Source organism: Chrysemys picta, chromosome 13 (assembly GCF_011386835.1).
Source record: "Chrysemys picta bellii isolate R12L10 chromosome 13, ASM1138683v2, whole genome shotgun sequence".
NCBI lineage: Eukaryota > Metazoa > Chordata > Testudines > Emydidae > Chrysemys > Chrysemys picta.
The window spans coordinates 4213584-4240736 of record NC_088803.1 but is presented as its reverse complement, the minus strand read 5'-3'; the positions used below and the strand labels follow the sequence as shown (position 1 = coordinate 4240736).

The 27153-nt window shown below is 50.1% G+C and overlaps 2 gene segments (V, D, J or C); both read right to left on the bottom strand.

Moving 5' to 3' along the window:
• The window catches only part of LOC122173242 (Ig mu chain C region secreted form-like), a 1717225-nt gene that overhangs the window by 870406 nt on the left and 819666 nt on the right, over window positions 1-27153 (bottom strand).
• On the bottom strand, window positions 7192-10565 carry LOC135975422 (Ig heavy chain V region 5A-like). The segment is given in 3 exon segments: window positions 7192-7475; window positions 9890-10204; window positions 10447-10565. Coding segments are annotated over 3 exon segments (645 nt in total).

Here is a 27153-nt window from a genome sequence, read left to right as displayed (position 1 = left end):
CTCCCCTCCCCTGCACGCTCCGCCCCCTCCCCTGCTTCCCGCGAATCTCTGATTCGCGGGAAGTCTGAAAAGAAGCAGGGGCCGGCAGCCCAAGGTAAGCGGGGGTTGGGGCGGGAGAAGGGCTCCGGGGAGGCGCGGCCGGTTCCCGCAGGCCCCAGTGGCTCTGGCCCGGCCCGGTCCCCGCGGCGCAGCTCGGGTCCCCCGTCCCCTCCGCGGCGCGGCTCGGGTCCCCCGTCCCCTGCGCGGCTCGGCCCCCCCCTCCATGGCGCGGCTCGGCCCTCCCCCCCCGCGGCGCGGCTCGGGTCTCCCCCGTCCCGTCCCCCCCCGCGGCGCGGAGCGGGTCTCCCCCTGTCCCCTCCGTGGCTCGGGTCCCCCCCCGTCCCCTCCGCGGCGCGGCTCCGGTCCCCCCCCCCGTCCCCTCCGCGGCGCGGCTCGGGTCCCCCCCCCCGTCCCCTCCGCGGCTCGGGTCCCCCCGTCCCGCGGCGCGGCGCGGCTCCCCCCGTCCCGTCCCCCCCGCGGCTCAGGTCCCCCCCCCCCCCCGCGGCGCGGCTTGGGTCTCTCCCCCGTCCCCTCCGCGGCACGGCTGGGATCCCCCCCCCCTGTCCCCTCCGTAGCGCGGCTCGGGTCTTCCCCCCGTCCCCTCCGTAGCGCGGCTCGGGTCTTCCCCCCATCCCCTCCGCGGCGCGGCTGGGGTCTCTCCCCCGTCCCCTCCGCGGCACGGCTGGGATCCCCCCCCCCGTCCCCTCCGTAGCGCGGCTCGGGTCCCCCCCCATCCCCTCCGTGGCTCGGGTCCCCCCGTCCCGCGGCGCGGCGCGGCTCCCCCCGTCCCGTCCCCCCCGCGGCTCAGGTCCCCCCCCCCCCCCCGCGGCGCGGCTTGGGTCTCTCCCCCGTCCCCTCCGCGGCGCGGCTCCAGTCCCCCCCCCGTCCCCTCCGCGGCGCGGCTCAGGTCCCCCCGTCCCCGTCCCCTCCGCGGTGCGGCTCGGGTCCCCCCCGCCCCCGTCCCGTCCCGTCCCCCCCGCGGCGCGGGTCCCCCCCCCGCGGCGCGGCTCGATTCCTGGGGGCGGGGCTTGCAGCAAGGAATCGGGCCCCGCTCTTGCTAAAGCCGGCCCTGGCTAGGGGGTAGGACCTGCTGCCATTCCCTGCAGCCCCCAGACCTCCTTAGTCATTCCTGTTAGGCCTCAGCCCGGGAGGTCGCCAGGCCTGAGCTCCCAAGCTCAATCTGCCCCTTCCCCAGAGCTGCTTTGCTGAAGGTACCTGTATAACTCATCATACAAAGAAGATACAAACATATAAACAAGATGATCATATCTGCCAAATGATAACATTTTTGCAGATATCTTACATGGCATATCTGGCTGTGACCGGTGTCCCCACTTTATAAGAGACACACACTCCTGCTGCCAGTGATCTGACTGACTCGCCCTAGGGCTCCGGGTGCGGGAGTCAGACTGTCCCGTCCTGTGTCTGTGCAGCACCGGGCACAGGGCGCTGGGTCCTCCTGACACTTTTGGACCCCTGGGAGGAATGACCAGCTCCCTGCAGTGACTGTATTTCCTCACCCAGGAACTGAGGGCCTGGCTATGGTGAGGTGATATTGGGGATTGGGGGGACTCAGCTCTGGAGCCCCGTTCCACGCGCACAGGGGCCATGCAATGTCCGGTCAGGGGGGTCAGTGTCTGGGGAGGGGTCGTGTCCCAGGGATCTATTGGGCTGGGCCACCCGCTGGAGAGGGAAGATTTCCCAGGGCGCTGGGAGGGATTTGGGGGAAGCCCCTTTCCCTTCCCGGCAGTGACCGGCTACATTGAAATGATCCATGACACTAGGAACGTGATCTGAGCAAGCCTGGCTCGTGCTCTGGACCAGGTCTGGGGCCCACCTGTGGGTGCAGGTGGGTGAAGCTGGCGGGGGGTGAGTCTGAAGACACAGTTAAGGTTTTGCAGTGGAGCCTCCCTGACATTGGTGGGCCGAGAGCGACGTGTCTGGGAGTTTTTCTTTGGGGGAGAGTCGAGGGAGGATTCAGACAGCAGCAAAGGAAGATTATTCTGCACAGCTGATATTTATATTCGTGTTTATATTCCTGTTCCCAGTCACACTCCACTTCCCATTTACACTCGGATTGTAAACTCGGTGGGACTGAGAGAGGTTTTATGGTCTGTGTTTGTACCATGCCCAGGACTATGGGAGCCTAGACTATCATTAACAACATAAGAACGGCCAGACTGGGTCAGACCAAAGGTCCATCTAGCCCAGTGTCCTGTCTCCCCACAGTGGCCAATGCCAGCTGCCCCAGAGGGAATGAACAGAACAGAGAATCACCCAGTGATCCATCCCCTGTCGCCCATTCCCAGCTTCTGGAGACCCTAGGGGCTAGCCCCCAAACCAGCACCAAATCTATCACTGCTAAGCATCATCATTAAGATAATTTACTTACTTACTTATTAATAAGCAGTAAAGTGTAGACAGAAGCTTTCTCCTTGTTGTGTTTAAAGAACTTGTGTGTTATGAACGCTACGTGTTTTTAATCATTCCCAGGATCTAATATTGAGAGATAACAACAAACAACAACAAAAATATTTCCATTCCCACTGACTTTCGGACAAGTATCAGCATTCACCCTGAAACACAGATCTCCATTCCTATTACCACTCATGTTCCCTTTCATATCCCCTGTGACAGTGTACCCCATAAGGCTTTATGGGGGGGTGCTTATAAATGTATGTATGATATAACTGGAATAGGGTTTTGCTACATATGCCATGTAACATATCAGGGTTATGATCTACTGGTAATGTTCATCCTAGTTGGATGCAGGCACCATTTGTGTGTTCAACGTTATGTTTACTTGCTTGATTTCTAAGTAAGCTTTGTGAGGCATTTGGTCAGCTTCTTTAGGAAGGAATTTGCCAGGTTAAGTACCTGATCAGGAGACACTTAGGGAACAGTGCATCTTGGAATGCTGCAATCCACATGAGAAGTCTTCCTGGAGACATGCAAGATACCATGTGGACAATGGCTTCTGCCTGTAAAGACTGAGTCATGCAGGGGCATGTGACTTGCCCAGGTGACTCCAGAACTCCATCCTGGAGCTGGACTTTGCATAGGAGTGAGGAGGGGGTCTCCACCCACAAGAGAAAGTCTATTTAAACCCGTGGGAGACCCCTCCATTTGGTCTTCAGCTGGCTAAAGAAGGAGCCTCTCCACCACCCCCCAGGATACTTGAAGGAAACTGGAACAAAGGACAGTAACTACAGGGGGGGTGAGTGATTGCTGGACCCAGGCTAAAAGGAGATTAGCCTGTAAAAGGGAGCATTCTGGAACTGGTGAGGAGCTTATCTGTATTTAGTTTGATTAGACATAGATTTGCGCATTTTATTTTATTTTGCTTGGTAACTTACATTGTTCTGTCTGTTACTACTTGGAACCACTTAAATCCTACTGTCTGTATTTAATAAAATCACTTTTTATTTAGTAATTTACTCAGAGTATGTATTAATACCTGGGGGAGCAAACAACTGTGCATATCTCTCTATCAGTGTTATAGAGGGCGAACAATTTATGAGTTTACCCTGCATAAGCTTTATACAGGTTAAAACGGATTTATTTGGGTTTAGTCCCCATCGGAAGTTGGGCATCTGAGTGCTAAAGACAAGCACTCTTCTGTGAGCTGTTTTCAGGTAAACCTGCAGTTTTGGGGCAAATAATTCAGACCCTGGGTCTGTGTTGGAGCAGACGGGAGTGTCTGGCTCAGCAAGACAGGGTGATGAAGTCCTGAGCTGGCAGGGAAAACAGGAATAGAAGTAGTCTTGGTACATTAGGTGGCAGCTCCCAAGGGGGTTTCTGTGATCCAACCCATCACATCCCCACACTCATACACACACACTGGAGAGAGAGAGAGACAGAGAGAGAGAGAGAGAGAGAGAGAGAGAGAGAGAATGTTCTCAGGGAATGTTCCATAGACAGTTACACTGAAGGATACTCAGACGATGAGGGTGGGTGTGTGGCTGACTCCATAATGCACCATGGTCCTAGGCTCTCAGACTGGCTGGAGACCAGTTCAGTGACGAGGCTAATAGAAGTGAGACAATGTACAGGGCAGGGAGTCAAATAAATCTATAAACAGACACTGCACAGCTCTATGGCATTGACCAACAGGGATTTGGGGAACAGCCTTGTTCCCTTTTATAGCTGCCAGGGATTGTGTTTTCACCTCTCCTGCTTTCTATCCCCACACGGGAACTGAGAGGTGAACATGGGACAATTTGGGCTTCTGTTCGGCAGATAATAATTCCTTTTAACCCATATCAGTGTGTGTAATAGAATATTTGGTGTGACGTTATCTGATTAGAATATGACCATATAGATCATTGTTGCAACCACTGTTATATATTTGCAGCAAATCTTGTAGATGGGCGTCTCCCATGGTCCATTGTCAACTAAGGCCTTGGCTACACTCGGGACTTCACAGTGCTGCCGGGGCAGCGCTGTGAAGCGAGTGCAGTCGCGCCGCCAGCGCTGAGAGAGAGCTCTCGCAGCGCTGTATGTACTGCACCTCTCTGAGGGGAATAGCAGCGCTGTGAGAGAGCTCTCGCAGCGCTGTATGTACTGCACCTCTCCGAGGGGAATAGCTGGCAGCGCTGCGAGCGAGCGAGCGTGCAGCGCTGTAGTTATTGATTACACTGGCGCATTACAGCGCTGCACTCGCTGCGCTCAGGGGGATGTTTTTTCACACCGCTGTACACCACCAGTGTAGCCAAGGCCTAAGTGTTTCTTGATGAACCACTTAATTTGAACAGTCCCTCCAAGATGTGCTGGCTAGTTACCTTGTGGGCAGTACCCCAGGAGCCCACATTTGAAATCCAAGTACAGAGCCAATATTTATATCTTCAAATACAAAAATGATACATGCATACAGATAGCATCATCATAACCAGCAAATCATAACCTTTTCATAGACACCTCACTCCACAGCCTTTGTACAAAACTTGTTGCAAATATATAACAGTGGTTGCAACAATGATCTATATGGTCATATTTTAATCAGATAACATGACACACCCCTATTTGCATATCCCCCTCCTGGTGACACATAAAACCTCCTCACTTAACGAGCCCAATTTACCTGCCTGGGAATTCCGAAAGCGGCACAGGGAAGTGAGGAAGGATCATTCAGGCGCATGCCCAGGCTCGGTTTCCTGCCCTGTCCCAGACTTCCTGTGTCACTCGGAGCAAGTCACCTGGAGCCGGATTTTTCTAAGTACTGACGCATCAAGCGGGATTGTCTAAAGCACCACAGTGCCCAACTCCCATAGGTGCACCTCAGTTCTCAGGCTGTGAAATGGGGATAACGGGACCTTCCTGCCTCACCGGGGTGTAGTGCGGATAGATGTGATAAAAAGTATGAGGTGCTCAGATATGATGGTGACTGGGGGGGAGGGGCATGCATGTATCTATGGCAAACAAATCTGTTACTCTGGGTGTGCTGCAAAGATCACTGACATGAATGGAATGAGTACAGCCTCCCTTGCCTTCATTTGGCCTTGGGCCATTCCGCGATGCAGCAATGGATGGATATTCCTTCCCATGGGAAAACAGCTGGTCGGGTGACATGATTAACCTGTGCAAAAATGTCTAGTATAAGGAAAGCATCTCACATTCTTTTAGAGCTTGACGCAAAACCCTTCACAACTCCACGGATACCATCCCGTTTAGTGCAACGTGAGCTGTGTCAGGCCCTGTGTTCATAACCCTGAGGCCGCAAAGTTGTTAGTTGTTTCTTGAAATGTCAATTGTAAATGTCTTCAGCAGAGGCAATGGACTCATCACTAGAACAGAGCTAATTAGATGCAGAGGATGTTTCCTTCAGAGGATCAGCAGCTGTGATTGAAGCAGAAAACTCTCAGAGCGACCAGATTAGTAGAAGTCCTGGGCAGATTCATTGGTGTGGGTAAAATACCAAATCCGACTGATTATAACGAGACTACTGATGGGATTAAGGAATGAAGGATTTTGCCCAATATTAGTGAGGTCCTGGGGCCTGGGCCTCAGCCTGTCAAAGACTCAATATCATTTCTGCAGGAGCTGGACAAGATAATCACAGTAGAGATGATGGTGATAGTAAAATCTATTTCCTATTCAGTAGTTTTCATCCACACATTTCAGAGCTTTTTACAAATTAGTTAAGCAGCATTATTCCCAATTTTTGCCCAAGGGGAAACTGAGGCATGTGGAAGTGAAGTGACTTGCCCAAGATCTCCAAGGAACTGAGTGGCATAACTGGAAATAAATTCCAAGCTGTGTTGCCTCTCTGTTTGGTGCTGAGCACTATGGGGAAGCGATCTACGGACACCCGCTGTGCACCGCGCAGTAACGGGTAGGTAAAGGCAATCAACCAGCTCTCTAAACTGGTTGAACTGCTCACTCCGTGTTAGGTCAGATTCTGTTCTCAGTTAGGCACTAGAAATCTTGAATAATTCAGTTTAGTGCAGGGGCTGGGTTCCGGATTCAGGGCAGGGTAACTAAGAGCATAATTTGACTAAGTCTTTTCAAATCCACGGTCTGCACCTTTCATACACTTAGAAATTGTCTAAAAGCTTTTTCTGTGTGTATTTTCACGCGTGTTTTCATGTATACATAGTTGTGTGAGTGCTTGAAGTTACGGATGTGGATGTGCAGGGAGCTTGTGTGATTGTGTGTTTGTGTGTAGGTGTTGGTATGGGTGCTTGAAGACCTAAGTGTGTGTGATTGAATGTGAGCGTTTTTGTGTTCATATCTGTCTGTATATATTTTTGTGTTTGCAAGCATGTGTTTGTGTGTATACTTGTGGTGTGTCTGTGTTCCTGTGTTTACGTGTTGAGATGTGTCGCTGTGTTTGTGTGTGTGTGTTTCTGTTTTTCTGTCTCTGGTACAGAAAAGGGGTCAGAAGAGCTCTTAGCATGGCAGTGTCTGATGTTCAGAGGAATTCCAGGGTGAATAATTAAAATCCATTTAGAAATGCTGCTGCCCTGCACATATTTATAACCCGGGGACCTGCATTTCTTCCCCTGACCAGTGTCTCCGATGCTCCCATCACCGTGTCCCTTCCTGTCTGTGTCTGGTCAGCGCCCCCAGCCGGAGAACCGCCTCTCCTGCAGCTGCCAGGAAGGGTTTGTCTGATCCCAGACTGGCTTCCCCTCGCTGGGTGTGTCAGTGTCTCTACACCGCGGTGTCCTCGGCTTTCAGGCTGTTCATGTGCAAGCAGAAAGTGGTGCTGTCCTCGAAGGCTGTAGATCTCCCATGCATGGAGGAGGTGTAACTGTGGATGGAGGGATCATAGTATCTGGCCAGCCACTCCAGCCCCTTCCCGGGCTCCTGTCTGATCCAGCCCATCCAGGCGCTGCTCAGAGTGAACCCGCTGGTGGCACATTGCAGCGTATCGGACTCTCTGGGTTTCTTCAGCGCTGGCCCCGACTGGCGCAGAACCACCTGCGAGCGGGTCCCTGGGGGTGGGAGAGAAAAAAGGGGAGATTGTAAATAAAGCTCAGTCACCACATGAATAAAGCTCACTCAGCAGAGGAAACCAGTCAGTGGGAGAACCAGCCACACTGGGCACTTTATACACCAGTCGGGGAGAGACGACAGAAGAGAGACGTGTCACACACCACATCGATATCAGCAGCAATAATACCAGATACCCGGCCCCGCCTGTGAATTAATGAGGGATAAATTACCTTCCAGAGCCGCTAGAAAGAAAACCAAATGGAGCCAACATGTAATTTCCCCTGGTGTTGGAGGGGGAAGTTTTCAGGCGATTGGCTGCACAGACACCAGGGGGGCTGCGGATGGTCTCTCTGGGTATAGCCTGGGCAGATTTAAACAGGAACCTGTCACCCCTATTTGCATATCCCCCTCCTTAGAAGAGAGACAAATTCCTTGAGAGCCCGTCTGAAAATCTAGGTTTGGGGATTCAGGAAGCCAGAGTCAGACACCAGTGGTTAGGGATCCAGGCTTCCTGGGTTACCCTGGGCAAGTGTAACATATTCCCCTTGTGTTTCAGGCCTCCATCTCCACGTATGGAGTACTCCTCTCTGGCCCCCTGCCCAAGGGCAGCCACCTGCTGAACCCCAAACTACTCATCCCCAAACCAGCCCCATGCCCTGCACCCCAACCCTCTGACCCAGCCCAGAGCCCGCATTCAGCACCCAAACCCCTCTCAGAGCCTGCACTCCTCCCACACCCAAAGTCTCTCCCAGAGCCTGCACCCCAAACCACTTCCTGCACCCAAACTCCCTCCCAGAGCTTACACCCCCTCCTGTACCCCAACCCTCTGACCCAGCCCAGAACCTGCACCCAACAGGCAAATTCTGTCCCAGAGCTCGCACCCCTCCTGCACCCAAACTTCCTCCCAGAGCCTTAGGCAGGTGTGTGTGTGTGTGGGGGGTGGGGGGAGACTTGGACCCCTTCTGGGCACCACCAAAAATTATACAAACCTGCCACCCCTGTCCACCTGTGGACATAAACAGCACTTTCCTGTCTCACAGACTTGTTGGGAAGATAAATGCATTAAAGATTAAGAGGTTCCCAGATACCATGTGATGTGCCCATGTAAGGGCCTAAAATACAGGAATGTCCTAGCCTGGTCCTGGGCCAAAGATCATTGAAATGAACGGGAGCGTTTTCAGTACTTCATTGGAACATTTCCACAGATACTTTTGGTGGATTCTCCTTCCCATGTGAAATGTGACTGTTTTCTCACCTGGGTAATTTGAGTAAAGATGCGTTGCTGTGGGAAATATGCTGTAAATACTGCGCAGTAATGATGGAAAGTCCAGGAAAGTCAAAGGGGAAAAACCGCAACAACTGCTGTTTAGTTCAGTGTTCGCTGGATGGCGCCCTGTGTTATTAACCTGAGTCAGGGAAATTCTGGGACTATTGCTTGAAATTTCAGTGCAGGTGTTCGCAGAACGGGGAATGGAGATAATGAGGGTGATTCCTACAGAGCTTCAGCAATTCGGATTTAATTACAAACCCGGTGAGCAATAAAACTAGTGAAATATTCCTGTGCAGATTGATATTCCTGCATGAAACAATCACATCCCGCTGGCTTTAGTCCCCGTGTGTGTAACCCCATTGATTTAACTGGGACCGGTCGTGGGAGTAAAGAATAAAGGATCTTGCAGAAAATTAGTAAGGACATTGGCTCATCAAAGCATCAGGCAGTGCCCTTTGAGCCAGAGGATGAGACATGGAAAGTACAGAGTATATCACACCTGCTGCTGTTTTAGCTGCTGCTGCTGATAATATCACCCAACTCTTCCCTAGTGATTTTCCAGCCTTGGCTCTCAAGCAAAGAAATAAAATGTCATTATCTCCAATGCTTCTAAACGTGTAAACTGAGGCACGGGGCAGTGAAGGGCCTTCCCCCTCTGTTTACGCTGGTAAGTGTGTTTGTGTCTTTGTGTCCTGAGTGGTGTTATTGTCAGGAGGTTTATTTTTGCGTTTGTGTGTAGCTTGCTTTCCTTTGTGTGTGTTGTACTGCGAGTGTTTATGGATACATGGGTGAGTGTGTGTTCATGTGTGCATACAGGTGTGAGTGTGTGTGTTCATGTGTGGGTACAGGTGTGAGTGTGGTTCCTTTCTATTCTTGTCTGTGTGCTTGGAAAAGAAAAAACGGGTGAGAATAAACATTTCAATAGCAGAGTGTGAAGATCAGAGGAATTCTGGGAGGGTGAGGGGGGCGCGAAATAATGCCATTGCGAAACTGTCCAAGACTGCAAATGTTTATAGCCTGGGAGACTTTCTCTGGGCTGCTCCCATCCCCTGTCCCTGGCAGTCGGGGGCTGGTAGCGCCCTCAGCAGCAGAGACGTTGCGCTGTTACTGCAGGGGAAGGTTTTTGTCTGAGCTCAGATTCACTTCCCCTCACTGTGTCTCTGGCACAGTAATACACGGCGGTGTCCTCTGCTTTCAGGCTGGTCATTTGCAGGTAGAAGTTGGTGCTGTCCTTGGAGGCTGTGAATCGGCCCTGGACGGAGGAGGCGTAGTACTTGGTGCTCGACTCATCGTAATAGCTGGCCAGCCACTCCAGCCCCTTTCCCGGCTCCTGTCTGATCCAGCTCATCCAGGTGCTGCTAAGAGTGAACCCGCTGGTGGCACATTGCAGCGTATGGGACTCTCCGGGCTTCTTCAGCGCTGGCCCCGACTGGGTCAGAACCACCTGCGAGCGGGCGCCTGGGGGAGAAGGGGAAATGGGAGACTGAAAATAAAGCTCAGTCACCATAGGAAACCAATAATTAGCCCCGAGTTCAATTAAAAATAACCAGGGAACAGGGAGAGAACCAGCCACACTGGGCACTTTGTACATCAGTCGGGGTGAGACGACAGAAGAGAGAAGGGCCACACACCACATCGATATCAGCAGCAATAGTACCAGATACCCGGCCCCGCCTGTGTATTAATGGGGGATAAATTACCTTCCAGAGCTGCTACAAAGAAAACCAAATGGAGCCAAAGTGTCATTTTCCGCGTTGTCGTCAGGGAAAGTTTTCAGACTGTTGGCCGATAACTGCACAGACCCAGGCTGCGGATTGTCTCTCCGGGTGCAGCCTCGGCACAGAGTGGAACAGATTTAAACAGGAACCTGTCACTCCTATTTGCATATCCCCCTTGGACAAGCTTCATAAGAGCGCGTCTGAAAATCTAGGTTCAGGCATTCAGGAAGACGCAATCAGAAGTCAGTGGTTAGGGATCCAGGCTGGGGTTACGGGTATGGGGATTCCATCCCCTTTTCCTTCCACAGACTTCCTGGGTTATCCTGGGCAAGTGAAATAATCAAATCCCGCTGGCTTTATTCCCCGTGTGCGTAACCCCATTGATTTAACTGGGACTGGTCGTGGGAGTAAAGAATAAAGGATCTTGCAGATGATTTGTAAGGACATTGATGCTTTGATGAGCCAGTCAGTGCCCTTTCTGCCGGCAGATGTGACTTGGAAAGTACAGAGTATATCACACCTGCTGCTGTTTTAGCTTCTGCTACTGCTACTGCTAATATCACCCAACACTTCCATAGTGATTTCCCATCCATGGCTCTCAGGCAAAGAAAGAAAAAGTCATTCTCTCCAATGCTTATAACTGTGTAAACTGATGTGAAGTCAGGGTCTGGATTCGCTGCAATCAAAACGATTAAAATGATGGTGACACTGAGAAGACAACCAGATGATAGGATTCTAACAGGACAAATATTGTCAGGTGCAGTCAGACCTAGAGGCAGAGCATATGGACAGGAATTAATGATGACTCTTTACTGCTACATGTGAAGATGTTTAGGGCTGAAGAGAAGAAGATGCCCTATAATGTTTAGCCTTTAAGTAACGGAATATGACATCTTTTAACTTTAATTTACTCCTGACCTCTGCCGTTCATTGGGAAGATTGCACTGCACCCAAATCGGTTTTTGTCCGGACCGCACTAGCTTTCTGCTCACTGTGGTCTGTGGGATTCTCGAACAATAATACAGGGCGGTGTCCTCAGGGCTCAGGCTGGTCATTTGGAAATACGCCAGGTTTGGGGAATTGTCTCTGGAAATGGTGAAGCGTCCCTTGAAGGGCTGTGCGTAGTTGATGGTAGTTGAAGTTGGGTGTATTTCCCCGATCCACTCCAGTCTCTACCCAGGGGCCTGTCTGACCCAAGTCATCCAGTAGTTGCTGAAGGTGAACCCAGAGGCTTGGCAGGACAGGTGGAGAGAGTCTCCCATTTCTTTCACATGCCCTCTGGACTCCACCAGCTGAGACTGTGAAAAAGCACCTGAAAATAAAGACACAATGAGATTCCTAGAGACCCTGGCTCCTAGTGAGATTGTTACAAAACCTGGGGTCTCTCCAGTGTCTTCAGGAAAACAATGTACCTGTACAAGCTCTTTCAATGAGAAGGAAAAATAACCACAGTGCATGTTCCTGGCTGTGGAGAGAGTTCTCGTGGGGTTTGGCAGGTCTCTGAACAGACACTGGAGCTGCAGACTCTGAACCCCAGAGCTGCAGGGTCAGGGGAATCGCTGGCTTTAAACAGGGAATGTAAGGGGATAATTTGCATGGACTGCTCTATATAAGAGAGACATGAACGTCAAACCGAAATGGTTTACGTTTCCATGAGTTTCATTCAATAGTTTTCATAGATTTTAAGCCCTAAAGGAACCATTCTGATCATCTTGTCTGACCTCTTGTATAACACAAGACTCAGAATTTCCCCCCAAAATTCCTAGAGCAGATCTTTTAGAAAACAAATCCAATCTTGATCTAAAAATAGTGGGTGATGGACAGTCCACCACCACCCCTGGTAAGTTGTTTCAGTGGGTAATTACTCTCACAGTGAAAAACTTACAGTTCAGAATGATTTTGTGGTTTAAAATTTCCTACTGTTCAGAGGGCCCATCGGCAGATCTCTGCACCACTTAAATCCCAATTGACATATCTGCCTAGGGTTGAATTTATCCTAGAGACAACAATGAAGCATAGGCCGAGGTGAGTAGGAAAAGTATGTGACATTCATGTGATATCCCACTGCATCTCTCTCTCTCTCCTTCCCCTTACTGTCTCCCTCCTTCACTTTAAACTCTTAATCTCTCTTCTCTCTCTCTATTTCATAGATAGACAGAAGGAATCCTGAGAAATCCTTCGTTTTTCACATGCACACACAGTTCTGTCCTCGAGTGCCTCTCAGTTATGAGTCTGACACATATTTCCATTATTGGGGACCAACTCCCAGTCCCATTGAGCCAATGGGAGCTTTGCCTTTGACTTGAATAGGACCAGGATTCATTATTTTACAGTGAGTCTCTGTGTAGTAAAGCATCAGTGCTGGAATGGACCTTTCAGCTTGCATTAGCTGTCTGCAAATGTTGTGATACTCCAGACCTGGCTCCTCCTTCAAAGCTCCCATGTTACATGAATCCCCAGCAATTCCCCCTTCTTAGTTAGTGGCCTGACTTTTGCAGAAGTGAGCCAAAGGAAGGACAATGATGTGATGCTACATGTTGATGCCGCTTGTGAGACAGTTATAGTCTGACCAGTTGTAATCTTGAATTTGATTTCAGTTTAAACAGATTTATTGAAACACAGAGGCCCGAATGACTGTCTGACACATGATTAGCCAGACAACAGTGGTGTGAACTTTCTGTGTGCTCAGAAAACCATGGTTATTTTTTTTAAAAGTCTATTCTTAAAATGAGACCATCCCTGTAAAAAGGGTATTTTATAATGAATGGCCATTAGCAAGAGACTTGGAATTTGGATACAGATGAATCCATGAGATTCTGTACAGGGAATTCCCACACTCTGCCTGTGAATTTAGGACTAGTGGCCCCATTTCCCTCTTCCTTCAGAACGTGGCATTGGCTATTCAGGAACCCCGGTCACTTTGCAAATGAAGCGGTGTGCTCAAGAAACACAATTCAGCCTTCGCTAGGTGTGTGCAAACTGTGGCAAGATCACAGAGTGTACAAATTCTAGTTCAGGTTCCACGTTGGCTCTATGGCTCATGCTTCCTGCCTGTTATTAGGATATAGATATTCAGGCCTGTCTGCAAAGGCCTATACTTTAAGAATTTAGGTGTATTCTTATCACTTAGCTAGTTATAGAGGTATCAGCCAATCAGTCGGCCAAACAAGGTTGCTTACAATTTGCAGGAGATAATGCTCCCTGCTTCTTGTTTAAAATGTCACTTGAAAGTGAGAACAGGTGTTTGCCTGGCACTGTTGTAGCTGGTGTTGCAAGATATTTAAGTGCCAGATGCTCCAAAGATTCATATGTCCCTTCATGCTTCGACCACCATTCCAGAGGACCAGGGGCGGCTCTGGCTTTCTGGCCGCCCCAAGCAAAAAAAAGTGGCGTCCAGAACAGCAAAGCAAAAAAACCCCAAAAAAACAAAACCCTGCAGTGTGGCCGGAGCCTGGGTGCAGGTGGACTCCCTGCTCTGCAGATGTGCCCTGGCTACCGGGGGGAGAGGGAGAGAAGGGGGGCGGCCAGGGCTTCAGCGGGGCGCTGTCATGCGGCCCCTCCCGCCGTGCCCCCTGCTGGGAGGGCTCCTCACCACTCCGGTTGGCTGGGAGGGAAGGACGCAGGTTGCCCTGCCAGGCTTGCTGCAGGGCGCTCCCATCCTCCACGCCGCTGCCCCCTACAGGGTGGCCGGAGCAGAACAACAACAACAACAACAACAAAAGCGTCCGTGCCACTCTAGGACTGGGCAGAATGCCGCCTCCTACAAGCTGCCGCCCCAAGCACCAGCTTGCTTGGCTGGTGCCTGGAGCCGGCCCTGCGGAGGACATGCTTCCATGCTGATGCTGGTTCTGCTTGATAACGATCCAAAGCAGTGCAGACTGACACATGTTCATTTTCATCATCTGAGTCAGATGCCACCAGCAGAAGGTTGATTTTCTTTTTTGATGGTTCGGGTTCTGGAGTTTCCGCATGTGAGTGTTGCTCATTTAAGACTTCTAAAAGCAAGCTCTGCACCTCGTCCCTCTCAGATTGTGAACGGCACTTCAGATTCTTAAACCATGGGTCGAGTGCTGTAGCTATTTTTAGAAATCTCACATCGGTCCATTCTTTGTGTTTTTCAAATCTGCAGTGAAAGTGTTCTTAAAATGAACACATGCTTGGTCATCATCGGAGACTGCTAGAACATGGAATATATGCAGAATGTGGGTAAAATAGAGCAGGAGACATACAATTCCCCCCCCCCCCCAAGAGTACAGTCACAAATTTAATTGATGCATTATTTTTTAATGAGCTTCATCAGCATGGAAGCAAGTCCTCTGGAATGGTGGCTGAAGCATGAAGGGGCAAAGGAATGTTTAGCACAGTGTTTCTCAAACTGGGGCCGCCACTTGTGTAGGGAAAGCTGGGGCGGTTTGTTTACCTGCCCCATCCACAGGTCCGGCCGATCACGGCTCCCACTGGCTGCGGTTCGCCTCTGCAGGCCAATGAGAGCTGCTGGAAGCAGCGGCCAATATGTCCCTCGGCCCGCGCCGCTTCCCGCAGCTCCCATTGGCCTGGAGCAACAAACTGCAGCCAGTAAGAGCTGCGATCGGCCGGACCTGTGGACGGGGCAGGTAAACAAACCAGCCCGGCCCGCCAGGGGCTTTCCCTACACAAGCGGCGGCCCCAGTTTGAGAACCACTGGTTTAGCATATCTGGAATATAAATACTTTGCAAGGCCAGCTGCAAAAGTGCCATGAGAACACCTGGTCTCACTTCAGGTGACATTGTAAATAAGAAGCAGGCAGCAGAATCTCCCGTCCATGTAAAGAAACGTGTTTGTGTTAGTGATCGGTAGAATAAGAAGTAGGACTGAGTGGACTCTTAGGCGCTAAAATTTTATACTGTTTGTTTTTGAGTGCAGTTATGTAATAAAAAAAATCTGCATTTGTAAGTTACATTTTCACGATAAAGAGATTGTACTTCAGTACTTGTATGAGGTGAATTGAAAAATACTATTTCTTTTGTTTATCATTTTTACACTGCATATATTTGCAATCAAAAATAAGAATATAAAGTGAGCACAGTACACCTTGTATTCTGTGTTGTAATTGAAATCAATTTTGAAAATGTAGAAAAACATCCAAAAATATTTAATAAATTTCAATTGGTATTCTATTGTTATAAGTGCGATTAATCACGATTAATTTTTAATTCAGATAAATTTTTGACTTAATTGTGTGAGTTAATTGCAATTAAGTGACAGCCCTAATTGCTAGCAAAAGTACTACATGTACTGTAAAAACAACGAGGAGTCCAGTGGCACCTTAAAGACTAACAGATTGATTTGGGCATAAACTTTCATGGGTAAAAAACTACTCACTTCTTCAGATGCATGGAGTGAAAATTACAGATACAGGCATAAATATATATTGGCACGTGAAGAGAAGGTCATTACCGTAAAAGTGGAGAACCAATATTGAAGGCCAATTCAGTCAGGGTGGATGTGGTCCACTCCCAATAATTGATGAGGAGGTGTCAATACCAGGAAAGGGAAAATTGCTTTTGTAGTGACCCAGCCACTCCTAGTCCCTATTCAAGTCCAAATTAATGGTGGTAAGTTTGCAAATGCATTGTAGCTCTGCAGTTTCTCTTTGAAGTCTGGTTTCAGAGTGGTAGCCGTGTTAATCTGTATCAGCAAAAACAATGAGGAGTCCTTCTGGCACCCTCCCCGGCTGCCCGGCTCCTGCTGCAGCCCTCCTCGGCCACCCGGCTCCTGCCGCGGTCCTCCCCGGCTCTGGCCGGCCGCCCGGCTCCCTCCGTGGGCTCCGGCCGTGCGACTCCTGCCCTGGCCCCGCATCCCCGGTCCCCCGGGAGTGTAGTGCGTCCAGCCATGTCCAGGCAGCACAGTAAGGGAGCAGGAAGGGGGTGTTGAAGAGAGGGCAGGGGAGTTCGGGGGTGGGGGTGGGGAGGTGAATAGGGATTGGTATGGTCAAAGGGCAGGGGAACAGGGGGATTGAATGGGGGCAAGGTCCCGGGAGGGCAGTCAGGAAGGAGCAGGGTTGGATGGGGTGGCAGGGGGCAGTCAGGGGGAGGGATTCTGAGGGCAGTCAGGGGACAGAGAGAAGGGGTGGTTGTATGGGGCAGGAGTCCTGGGGGGCATCAGAAATGAGAGGAGGGGTTGAATGGGGCGGCGGGGGGCAGTCAGGGGACAGGGAAGGGGGGGTGGATGGGGCATCAAGGAACGTGAGGGGTTGGATGGGGCAGGAGTCCCGGGGGTGGGCCATGACCCCCTCGTGGGGTGAGGAGGGAACCGGTTGTGACGATTTTGGCAGCTCATCACTGTGTAGAACTGTAACATGTTTGTGGGGGTGGAGGGGCAGAAGGAGAGTCTCTGAGATAGGACAGACTCTTCTGTCGGGCTAAGAGTATAGCTGGATAGATTAACAATATTGTTGGGTGAGTTAAGGGTACCACTGTTGTGGCCCCTTGTGGCATGTAGGAGTTTAGATAGTTTAGTGGACTACAAGCCATCAGGAACAGTATCCCCGATAATGTCACGGCAAACCCGGTGGCTTAGCTTTGTGAGCTTTGCCCTCAACCATTTCAGATTTGGGGACAACTTACCCCTTCAAGTCAGCGGCACTGCTATAGGTGCCCGCATGGACCAACAGTATGCCAATATTTTCATGGCTGACTCGGAACAACGCTTCTCTGTCCCCATATCTACTCTAGCGACACCATCATAGGACCCAAACACACCATCAGAGGTTCATTCCTCTGCACATCTACTAATGTGATATATGCTATCACGTGCCAGCAATGCCCCTCTGCCATGTACACATTGGCCAGACCAGACAGTCTCTACATAAAAGGATAAATGACCACAAATCAGACATCAGGAATGGTAATATATAAAATTCAATAGGAGAACACTTCAATCTCCCTGGACATTCAATAGCAAATTTAAAAGTAGCCATCCTTCAACAAAAAAACTTCAAAAACAGACTTCAAAGAGAATCTGAAGAAATGGGTTTTTTAACCAAATAATGCCCAAATAAATCTGTTAGTCTTTAAGGTGCCACCGCATTCCTCGTTGTTTTTGTGGATACAGACGAACATGGCTACCCCTCTGATACTTGGTACATGTACTGTAGAGTCCTAGATACATTTCTGGTTAATAAGGGCTTTATTCAAATCAGTTGAGTTAAATGGGAGTCTTTGGCTGATATGAATATTTTCTGGATCACATGAGTTTGTGAAGTCATATATACTGCCTTCAGAAAACAGTAATTGTCTTAGAATGACCCTTCTCCCCTTCGTTCGATAATGTATCCAACGTGTTCTCTACCAGGACCTCTTTGAAGACATGACCCAGGCACATATTCTGGATAATATCTGCCGGGCGGATGTTAATATTTGGCAACTCTTTGCAAAAAGTGATTTTATGGAGTTTACGTTACATTTCTGATCCTTGGAGCCACCTGAGTTATTGTTACTTATCATTGTCATTTTACTCTAACCCCAGCAGCAGAACAATAATTTTTGTACCCTGCTGTCATTCTGAGCCACTTAGAGACACTGTTCCTCTTCCTCGCTTTCCTTGTGAAGTTTCCCGGAGTTTGTTTTCTTGGTGTTAATACAGCATCCAACCCTGAAAATAATAATAATAATGATCATCATCATCTTCATCCCCCTCACTAACTCAATTCAAGTAGGTGCTCCTGAAAACTCTACAGATCAACCTCAATCTTTCAGTCAGTCCTTTGCTGTCTCTTTCTCTATTTCTCTTTCACATCCAGTGTGGAAGGACTGGATTTCTTTGTGTGTTTGTCTGCAAAGCCCTTGGAAGATCAATAATATTTAATTTTGAGGGACAAAAGCTGGTCGTGCTTTTGGAAATATTGCAAGCAGGGGGTTGGTGCATGTCACTAAAATTCATGATCCTCCTGTTCGTGGCATCACCTTGGTCCAAATATACATATAAGAATTTCCCTCAGATTCCTTACCTGCCTCCCCTTTCCATTTTCTTTCAGTGTATGTGGAGTGTTATGGGGAAGGGGGAGAGGAGAATCTCAGCTCTTTCAGTTCAAACTGTGACAATTAAGTGGTCAGAATCCGCTTCCCCTTTTTGTACGAGTCCCTGCTCTGCTCTGTGTCACTGTGTCTCTCCCCGAGCAGTAATAGGTGGCGGTGTCTGCAGCTGTCAGCGAGCGGAGCTGCAGGGAGAATTGGTTCTTGGAAGTGTCTTGTGTGATGGTCACTCGACTCTGCAGAGAGCTGGGGTACTCAGTGTGCCACCCGCTGGACCTATAGTAAATCCATCCGATCCATTCCAGCCCTTTCCCCACGGGCTGCCGGATCCAGTTCCACGTGGTGCTGGTACTGGAAACTGAGTCTCCGGAGATGGTACAAGTGAGTGTCAGGGACTCCCCAGGCTTGACCACTCCCGGACCCGTTTCCCGCAGCTGCACTTGGGAGAGGACACCTGGGAAGGAAACACAGAAATGAATCAGTGAGCCAGGCTCCTATCCCCTGGGAGCGAGAATCTGTGAAAATTAAACACCCCAAGATCACGCCTCAGGGAGTGAGGTACCCAACTGCCACTGAATTCCATTGGGATCTTGGCACCTCATTCCCTTAGGCTGCCTTGAACAGCTCCTCTTCTGCCGTCACTGCAGCAAGGAACCTTCCTGATCCCCAACAGACACGCACCTGAAGGGGCCTCCAGCATGAACAGGAAAATCAGTAACAGGCTCATCTTAAGTGAAGGTGCAAACAGTCCCCAGCAGCCGGGACCGGGCAGTTCTGTGTCTGGGAAGAGGCTGAGGCCACTACAATCAGGGGGTTGTATTTAAACATGAACCCTGCAGGGCAGAGATTTGCATGTGAGTTTCACAACGTGACTATAAGAGATGACAGGCTTTGAGCTCTGTCTACACATGGGGATCTCTCCCTGGGACGCTTAGCCCCCTTAGACGGTGAGTTCAGGGTGTGTATGAAATTTGCCAAACAGCCTAAGGTATTTGGACGTCCAAACTCAATTGACATAAATAGGATTTGGTCGTTTAACACGCATACAGGTCTTTGAAATTCTCAGCCAAATATAAGTTCAGGACAGCACCTTCTTAAGACTATTTGGAGAAAAAAAGTATCCCTCTTCTCTTATGGTTTTGGTTTCAAAGAGGGTTGGGAACCCTACTCTAATGGACATTTGGTTGGATATGGGCGCCCTTAGAGTCTTCTGCAATCCCGTGCTCTAAGGAGATGCACATTATTAATGAGGCATCTCCTATAAGCAGGAAACAAGTTCACAGCCCCATTGTGCTAAACGCTGCACAGATACATAGTAAAAGACAGTCAGTCCCTTGGTTAGGTGCTGTATCCCTGACCCTTATATTTCTATGAGATGCCTGGATAAGTGGGTGAGTCAATGTGAGGGACACGATTTATTATTAATTTGTATTATTATTATTTATTAGTAGTAGTAGTACCAGAAATGTCTGTTAGGATAATCTGCTCTCACTTCCAGCATTACACAGCGCATGATGATGATGATACTCAGGCGAAGCAGTCTGGACTGTAGAATGGAACAATAAATTGGGTGCTGTTCCCGCCTTTGCCACTGGCCTTCTGGGTGACAGTGGGAAAGTCCCGTCTCCTCCCTGTACCTCAGTTTCCCCATATGTGAAACAGGGTGTAGTAGAAAGTGAGCACTTGAGACATAAGACCTGGTTTAAAAGGTCTGGTGTAAGGCCTAAATTCTGAACTAACTGCAGACCCTGCTAATGTAAAGCAAAATTAGCAAGAGTCAAGCTATGAGCAAAAGTCAGGCCCTGTTACAAAGCGGAGGCCTGCTTGCAGGTTCACTGTCCCATATATGAACTTGTCAAGAACAGAGCTGGTGTTGCAAAAACACAAGCACTCCTAGGCACTAAGTATTCATGTAAACACATTACAGAAGGGTGCCAGAACACCCTGATACAAAGTTATGGTGTAAATGAACACCCCGAAGATGGTAAAAAGACACACAGACCCCTCTTAAAGATCAGGTTGGGATGACAGAGTGATGGATAGAGATGTTTTGATCAAACCAAAGTGTGCAAGGTAAAGCGTGGTAACTAAAAATGTCAGAGGGGCTGTGACGTTCCCTTCTGGTGTTATCCGGACTGGTGATCTGCTAGGTCACTCCAATCCTTGACTCTGGGAGCCAGCCTTACCCTGCTCTGCTGTGAGAACCCCCACTCCTGAGCTGTTCACGCACAGCCTCTGGCATGTAAGCTGCTCCTTGGGTTGTGGAACTGAACGACACTAGCCAATATCTCCAGCCCCAGACACAACCCTAGAAACCTCCTTCTTGCAGTGCTCAGTTATGCCTGCTGGGCTCTGCAAGCTTATATGAGTTTGTCAATTTAACAAAGAAATTGATATGTACCAGGCTTGTTATCCCAAGGGGAGACTCTGACATGCTTCAAACCTAACGCACTGCTTCAGGTAGAATAAACAAACAGATTTATTAACTATAAAGATAGATTTTAAGCGATTATAAGACAAAACATAACAAGTCAGATTTGGTCAAATGAAATAAAAGCAAAACACATTCTAAGCTGATCTTAATACTTTCAATTCCCTTACAAACATAGATGCTTCTCACCACAGGCTGGCTGGTTGCCCTTCAGCCAGGCTCTCCTCTTTGATCAGCGCTTCAGTCGCTTGGTGGTGGTGTCTGTAGATGGAGGTGGAAGAGAGAGGAAGAGCCTGGCAAACGTCTCTACCTTTTAGCATGACCTTTCTTCCCTCTTGGCCAGGGGTTCTCAAACTGGGAGTCGGGACCCCTCAGGGGGTCATGAGGTTATTACATGGGGGGTCGTGAGCTGTCAACCTCCACCCTAAACCCTGCTTGCCTCCAGCATTTATAATGGTGTTAAATATATTAAAAAGTGTGTTTTAATTTATAAAGGGAGTCGCACTCAGAAGTTTTCTATGTGAAAGGGGTCACCAGTACACAAGTTTGAGAACCACTGCTCTTGGCTTTGCTCCCCCCCTTCAGAGTCAGGTGACCATTACCTCATCACAGTCACAACCTGACCAACAGAAGGGGGGTGACTCACTCGAGGGTCCAACAGATCCTTTTGTTGCTGCCTAGGCCAGTGTCCTTTGTTCCTGTGAGGATGGGGTGGGTTTGTCCCATGCATGCCATGATGAGGTGTGAACTACCCACTGCTTCTGGAGAGTTTTTGCCTGGGCTTGTTTTAAGCCACAAGGACACATTTCAGTCTCATAACTATATACATGAAATTACAACCTATAACATTACTATAACATTACTATAACAACAATGCTCAGTGCACCATGATCATTCCAAAGACACCCAACATGACAAACTTGGCATTAAATACCACACAATCATATTATATGGGTGAACATGGGGATGCTGGGTGTTCCCCCGAGGTACAGAACGTCACAGGGGCAATATGTGACTTGCTTCTATCAGTTTTGAAAACAGGGGTTGTGGATGGGATGTCTTTGTCTGGCTGAGAGGGGAACAGAACATCCACAGTTCCCTGAGCTGGTCCATTGTTGTGGCCATATATGTGCTTGTGTAACTGTAGACATTGAACAGGGGAACTAGTACCCCGCTTTGTCATCAATACACCTGGGTAAAGGCAAAGGAGAATCACTTCTAGGTGTTACCAATGGCACAATGCCCAGTATCTTTGCAGTGTTGAAAAACCACTTCCACTTTTTGTAGGAGTCCCGGCTTTGCTCTGTGTCACTGTTTTTCTCTGGCACAGTATAGGTGGCGGTGTCTGCAACTGTCAGCAAGGTGAGCTGAAGGGAGAACTGGTTCTTGGAAGTGTTTTGTGTGATGGTCATTCGGCTCTGGAAAGAGCTGGCGTAGTCAGTGTACCACCTGCTAGGTCTATAGTAAATGAGTCCCATCCATTCCAGCCCTTTCCCCACAGGCTGCCGGACCCAGGTGCTGATGCTAGAAACCGAGTCTCCGGAGATGGTTCAAGTGGGTGTCAGGGATTCCCTGGGTTTTGCCACTCCCAGGCCTGTTTCTTGGGAGAGGACACCTGGGAAGGAAACGCAGAAATGAATCAGTGAGCCAGGCTCCTATCCCCTGGGAGTGGGGAACATGTGAAAATTAACCATCCTGAGACCACGCCTAAGGGAGTGTGGCACCCAAATGCCTCTGAATTCTATTGGGATCCATGCACCTCATTCCCTTAGGCTGCCTTGAACATCTCTTTTTCTGCAGTGATTTCAACAAGGAACCCTCCTGACCCCGAATAGACACATACCTGAAGGGGCCACCGGCATGAAGAGGAAAATCAGTAGCAGGTTCATCTTAAGTAAAGGTGCAAATTATCCCCAGCAGCCAGGACGGGGCAGTTCTGCATCTAGAGGGAGACGGAGGCTCCTCCAATCAGGGTTCTGTATTAAACAGAAACCCTCCGGGGCAGAGATTTTCATGTGGGTTTCACACCGGGAATATAAAAACTGACAGGGTGTGAGCTGTGTCTGCACTTGGGGATCTCTCCCTGACAGGTGTGTCCTCCTGAGACAGTGAATTCAGCTCAGCAAGGGTGTCTGTGTGAAATTTTTGAAACCGCCTAAGGTATTTGGATGCCCAAACTCAATTCAAATAAATAGCATTTGGTTGTTTAACGCTCTTAAAGGTCTTTGAAATTCTCAGCTGGACAGCATCTTCTCACTGCAGGACAGCACTTTCTTAGGAATGAAGGAATATTTGGAGAAGGGAAATGATACCACTTCTGTTTTTATTTTGGCTGGTAATTTAAAAGAGTTCAAGGGAATGAGGAACCCAAAATGCTATCAAAATTAAATAGGATTTGAGCGTTTAACTCTCTTAACCATCTTTGAAATCCTATCCCATGTTTGGTAGAGATTTATCATATTGGGCAGTCCTGTGTCTAGGAAAAGACTGAGGCTACTACAGTCAGATGCTTGTATTTAAAAGAAATGGGAATCCTTCAGGGAAGGGATTTGCGAGTTTCACAACATGACTATAAGAGATGACAGGGTATGAGCTCGGTCTATACATGGGGATCTCTCCGTGGGACGCCTGTCCCCCTCAGACAGTGATTCTGCTCAGCAAATGTGTGTGTGTGGAATTTTAGAAGCCCCCTATGGTATATGAACGCTGAAACTCATTGTTTAGTAAATAGGATTTGGTCATTTAACACTCTTAAAGGTCTTTGAAATTCTCAGCCAAATGTAAGTGCAGGACAGCGCCTTCTTTGGAATTGGGCGTTTAACTCCCTTACACCATCTCTGCCATCCTATCCCGTGTTTGGTACATAAGAACATAAGGACAGCCATACTGGGTGTAACCGTGCCATCTTGGGTCACAACTGAGGATGTCAAATTCAGGACCAACAGCTGAGAAATAGGGCAGAGACACCCCAAGACTGGTGGTTATTCTTTTATAAGATTTATCAAACCAGCCACAAAAGTAAACTCCTGTTTCACCACACTGCCTAGCCAGTAGCGGATTTATCATGGAGCCACCGGCGCCATGGAACCGGGCCCACACTCCAGGGGGGCCCCGACCAGGCCCACTCTTCTCCGACCCCCACTCTCCTGGGGGGGGGGGGGGGGCAGAAGCTTGATGCTCCTGGCAGTGAGGCTCCTGCTGCAGTAGGGCAGCCAAGCTCCCCCTCCCCTGCCTCTTCTCACAGCTTGCTCCCTTCCCTCCCTCCCCCTCCCTGCCGCTGATCAGCTGTTTGCCGGCAGGATGGTGGGGGAGCAGCACAGCCGCAGTATGCTCACCTGGGGAGAGGAGGCAGAGAAGAGGCGGGGGTGGGGCCTTCGGGAGGGGGGTGGAACGAGCAGACCTACTCTGACTGCAGAGCTGCACAGCCAGGCTGAAAGAAGAAGGTGCTGCTCAGCTCCCGGGACTTTGCATCTGGATACCACCTTCTGGGTCCTAGTGCTGGTTGAGCTCCCGTCTGTGTGCTGGGAGCCATCCTTCATCCTGTACAACAGTGAGTGCCCGTGGTGGGGCAGGCAGGGCTGGGGGACAGAGGCAGTGGGGAAGGAAGAATGTGGGATGGGGAGGAGATGGAGTGGTGGGGAAGGGCCATGGGATGGGGAAGAGAAGGGGATAGGGCAGGGATCGGCAACCTTCAGCACGCGGCCCGCCAGGGTAAGCCCCCTGGTGGGCCGGGCCAGTTTGTTTACCTGCCGCGTCCGCAGGTTTGGCCGATCATGGCTCCAGGCAAATGGGGGGCTGCAGGACGAGGAATGTGATGGCCGCGGCCTCTCGCAGCCCCCATTGGCCTGGTGCGGCAAACCACGGCCAGTGGGAGCTGCAATTGGCTGAACCTGTGGATGCCAGAGGGCTTACCCTGGTGGGCCACGTGCTGAAGGTTACCGATCCCTGGGATAGGGGAAACGGGGGCCCAGCATGCGGATCCCCTTGGCAGCAGCTGGGACTCCCCTGTTAAGCAGGCCCATCAAACCCTCACCCTGACAAGCCCCACCTCCCCTGCCTCTGTACCACCCCGATGAGCCCCCCCAGACACCCTCCCCACTGAGCCCCAACCACCTACACCTAGACCCTCACCCAAATGAACCCTGTAGATAAATCTCTGTATTAAGCATCTTCACATAACTTACATATGACTTGTATTATGCCTATCCATATATAACCTCTAACTTTCATATGACTTTGTATTATACCTCTTCATATAACCCTGTATTAAGCTATTTTCACACAACTTTGTATCAAGTCCAGGGGCGGCTCTAGGCACCAGCAAAGCAAGCAGGTGCTTGGGGCAGCCCATTTGTAGGGGCGGCAGGGACCCAGCCTGGGAGCTGAGAACCAGCAGGGGGCCCTGGGAGCTGTAGTTCCTTGGTTAGCTCCCTGCCTATAGAGCCAGCCCTGGAGCAGGGAAAGAACTACATTTCCCAGCATTCCCTTGGCCACTAGCAACAGGAAAGAGGGGGAGGGAGTGAGGAAGCTGAGACCTCATGATCCAGCCTGCTGTGAATGGAGAGCTGCACTGGGAAGGGCAGGGGGGACCATATTTTAACAATCAAAAAATAGGACACTCCACAGGGAGGGGGAGGGAGGGTAGTCCCACTCTGCCACCGTCCACTCCTTCCAACTGCCCCCCACATCTAAGCCCCACTGGTCCTCGTCCCCTGATTGCCCCCTCCCGGGACTCCACCCGCTATCTAAGCCTCCCTTCTCCTTGTCCCCAACTGCCCCCTCCTGAGACCCCCCCCAACTTACCCCCTAGGACCCCACCCCCTACCTGTCCCCTGACAAACCCCTGGGACTCCCATGCCTATCCAACCACTGCTTGTCCCCTGACTGCCCCCCCGAATCCCTAACCCATCTAACCCCCCCTTCTCCCTGCCCGTGACTGCCCCCCCGAACCTCTGCTCCATCCAACCCCCCCCGCTCCCTGTCCCTTGACTGTCCCCCTGGAACTCCCTACCCCTTCTCCAACCCCCCAGGCCCCTTACTGTGCCACTCAGACCAGCGTGTCTGGCTTCGCGCAGCGCCAGACACGCTGCTGCATACATGCTGCCGTGCTCCCGCGCAGAGCCACAGCCCCCCGCCCCAGCACCTGCCTTCCAGATTTGAACACCTCAAATTTCAGGAGTGCTCAAGCTCAGTTTGGGCATTTGTTACTTCATTTCTCCCAAATCAAATATACTGATCCACTGGAACTTGCTGTAGAAAAAGTAGGATAAATTGAGCAAGAAATGCTTCCCAGTGGTTATTAGGACTGGAATTGCTATTTTCAACAGCCATTGCCTTTTGTTTGTTTGTTTGTTTGCTTGTTTAAAAGGAAGACAGTGATATTGCATTGGCAAATTCCCCATAGAAAGAAAGAGTGGAAGAAAAGAATAATAAAGGCACCTCAACTTTTCCTCATTTATGTAGCACAGTCTTATAATATGCATCCAGATATCCTCCAATCACACAAGCTGAAAATTGTTCCCCTTTACTGCAGTTCTGTAACCTTATGGGAACCAATCCTGTCTGTGTTCTGTGCACATCCAAAATTCCTGCTGAATGACCTGCCATGGGAGTGAGTTACCAGTGACCCAGGGCTGCAGTGGAAGGAGGGTGTAGGTGTGTGTGGGAGGAGATCCCAGGGCTGGGGCAGCAGGAGGGATATGTGGGGGGCAATGGTGAAGGGGTAGGGGGGAAGCCCAGAGCTGGGGCGGCAGGGGGGTATGGGTGGTGGGGGAGATCCCAGGGTTGGGGTGGCAGGGGTGTGCGGCGAGGAGCCCAGGGCTGGGATGGGGGGCAGCCAAAATTGTTTTGCTTGGGACAGCAAAAAACCTGGAGCCGGCCCTGATCAAGTCCTTTGATATAGGAACTTTGTATAAGATCCCTATGTAGAAAAACTTATAGAAAACTTTGTGTTAAGCCTCGGTATAATGTTATAGCCCCTAAGGATAGTTAAAGTAGAAGAAAAATGTCTTTTTGCTAGGAGTAGAATAAGATTCCCCCTCCCCACACTCCCTTAATCAATTGCCGTGTTTCTGTGGCAGGCCTGGCCCTTGTGCTGTGTCAGGGTCAGGTCAGTCTCACTGCCAAGTCCCTGTCCCAGGGGGGCGGGGAAGGCTGCAGGGATCTCCCACCTCCATGCAGCCAGTGACCTGTGCTCCCCACTGCCATGGTGGAGCTTCCACATTTATTTATGATAAAAAAAAATC